General features: G+C 65.0%; 1 protein-coding gene across 1 annotated transcript; it reads right to left on the reverse strand.

Moving 5' to 3' along the window:
* Window positions 1-599: 599 nt before the first annotated feature.
* CEBPA (CCAAT/enhancer binding protein (C/EBP), alpha) lies at window positions 600-2,570 on the reverse strand. Its single transcript, XM_014942102.1, has one exon. It carries the CDS (start codon window positions 2,417-2,419, stop codon window positions 1,439-1,441), a length of 981 nt encoding a protein of 326 aa, XP_014797588.1. The 5' UTR covers window positions 2,420-2,570; the 3' UTR covers window positions 600-1,438.
* Window positions 2,571-2,576: the final 6 nt, after the last annotated feature.

Below are 2,576 nucleotides of genomic sequence, written 5' to 3' on the forward strand. Positions count from 1 at the left end.
AAAAAAACAAAACAAACCCCACCGACGTGTGTGCATATACATACACGTTACACACCCACGCACACCGCCCGCACACGCACACACACGCACGCCCAGCTCCCGCTCTCTCACGGCCGCACCTCTCCCGCCCCGTCCCGCCCGGAGGGGCCCTGCTGCGGCCGCCCCCCGGGGGGAACGCTCTGCGGCGCTCCCTGCACGGGGGCCCGGTCGTTTGGTTATTTTTCTCTCGCCCTGGGAGAAGCTCCAGAGTCCAAAGGTGCTGCAGCGCCAGGGACGAGCCTCCTTGCCCCACGGCGGGCGGCCTGCAGCCCCCCAGCCTGCACCCCCCCTCGGGGCCGGCCCCGGACAGCCTGGAGAAGGCAACACACACTCACGCTCACCCACCCACCCAAATAATAAAATAACATTGCAGCACAAGGGCATAGTCTCTGTCACCAGATAAGAAAGTCGTGTGATGGCAAAGATCTAAGTAATGCAATAAAAATAAAGTGTAGCTAGTATACACGGGAAGGCTTTCACATTACATGAGGCACAGCTTGGACAGACAGAGACTCGGAGAGGAGCTAAATGTCTTGGAATAAAGCAAAATATGCTGAAAGTTCATAGTAAATACCCGCATCGATAGGTATTTATTCATTTGTGCTTCGCCACGTCGTGACATACAGTACAAGACACTGCTGCTCTTCCTTTTGGTGGAGGGAGCTCCCCACGCTCCCACACGAGCTGCTGCTCCGTGGGTCCTGGGCCGTCCGTGGGTCCAGCAGCAGGGGCAGGGCTGGGCAGAGGCCGCCCAGCCAGGCTGGCAGAGTCCTGGCACCACGTCCGGCAGCTGCCCCACACCTCGGTGCTCCCCATGGGCGCCCGGCGCTGCACATCCCTCAGCCTCAGCCCCTTCTCCTCGCCGGCCTCCCCGGCGCTGCCCCTGCCCGCTGCCCCGCAGGCTGGACGGGGCGGGCCTGGCTGGCACCCCCAGACACCCCGCACCTCGAGCCTGCGCGTCCCTCACGCCTTTCCCTCGCGCTCTGCCAGGCTGGGGGGAGCAGAACGCCCCGCAGCTCCTGCAGCCAGCTTTTAAGGCACATCCGGATTGCTATGCGTGCTTTATTACTATTATTATTATTATTGTTACTGTTATTTACCCTGTGTAGACATGTGGGCTTTCCAATTTCGTCCTTCCCTTCGCCCTTCTCCTTATAAAACCCACCATGTTTTCAGCTTATTCGTGTGTCATCCCTAAGGCACAAACCCTTTAATACTACAGCTGCCTGGCTTCTCGTGTTGGTCGTCAACTGTTAAAAAACAAACAAACGAAACAAAACGCAAACAGAAGGGAGAAGACCCTCCCCCCTCTCTGCCCCCCTCTCCCCCGGGGCCGTCCGGGAGCGCGGGGCTCCGGTAGAGGTGCGTGCGGGCGCGGGGGGCGGCCGGGGGCGCGGGGCTAGGCGCAGCTGCCCATGGCCTTGACCAGCGAGCTCTCGGGCAGCTGCCTGAAGATGCCCCGCAGAGTCTCCAGCTCCCGGGTGAGCTGCTCCACCCGCTTGCGCAGCCGCTCGTTGTCGGTGGTGAGCTCCAGCACCTTCTGCTGCGTCTCCACGTTGCGCTGCTTGGCCTTGTCCCGGCTCTTGCGCACCGCGATGTTGTTGCGCTCCCGGCGCACCCGGTACTCGTTGCTGTTCTTGTCCACTGTCTTTTTGGATTTGCCGCGGTGGTCGGCGGGCATCATCTTGAGCGGCCCGGCGGCGGCGGGCAGGCCGCCGGGGGGGTGCGGGTGGTGCGGGTGGTGCGGGCTGGGCACAGGCGTGGGGGGCGGCGTGGGGTGGCCGGGCTGGAGGTGCATGGTGGTCTGGGCGCAGTGGGCGATCTGGTACTGCAGGTGGGACGGGTGCTGCTGCGCGGCGTGGTGCGGGTAGAGGGCCGAGAGGGCGGCCGACTTGACCTCCTCCTCCTCCCGGGGCTCCTGCTTGATGACCAGCGGCCGCAGCCCGGGGGCGGCGATGCGCTCGTAGAGAGGGTCCAGCTTGCCGTCCATGTAGCCGGCCACGCAGCCGAAGAGCGGCTGCTGGTGGTGCTGCGGCGGGTGCCCCGGCGCCGAGGCGGCGGCGCCGGCCCCATGCATGCTGTGGAAGTCGAAATCCCCGGCCAGGATGGCCTTGGCTTTCTCCTGCTGCTTGCTGTGCTGGAAGAGGTCGGCCAGGAACTCGTCGTTGAAGGCGGCGGGGTCGATGTAGGCGCTGATGTCGATGGAGTTCTCGTTCTCGCAGATGTCGCCGAGCTCAGCGCCGCCCGCAGCAGGTGCCGCCGCCGAGGGAGCCTCTCTGTAGCCGTAGGCGCTGCCGAGCAGGGGGGTCTGGAGCTGGTGGTGCTGGGCGCTGCTCATCGGGGGCCGGGACTCGACCTCGTAGAAGTTGGCTTGCTCCATGAAGCACCTACAGTCTGCCGGGCATGGTGAAGGGCTCCTGCGATCCAGGGTTCGGACGGGGCGGCGGCACCGGCTCTACCGCGCCCGCGGCACCCCGCCGCCGGACGGCACCCGGCACCCGGCCCCGCGCCTCGGCTGGGCTCGGCTCGGCGCGCGC

This window comes from Calidris pugnax, unplaced genomic scaffold (assembly GCF_001431845.1).
Source record: "Calidris pugnax isolate Ruff unplaced genomic scaffold, ASM143184v1 scaffold28, whole genome shotgun sequence".
Taxonomy (NCBI): domain Eukaryota; kingdom Metazoa; phylum Chordata; class Aves; order Charadriiformes; family Scolopacidae; genus Calidris; species Calidris pugnax.

What these genes read in the sequence shown, in the direction of transcription:
- CEBPA (XM_014942102.1), bottom strand. Translation starts at nt 2,419, where the DNA reads ATGGAGCAAGCCAACTTCTACGAGGTCGAGTCCCGGCCCCCGATGAGC.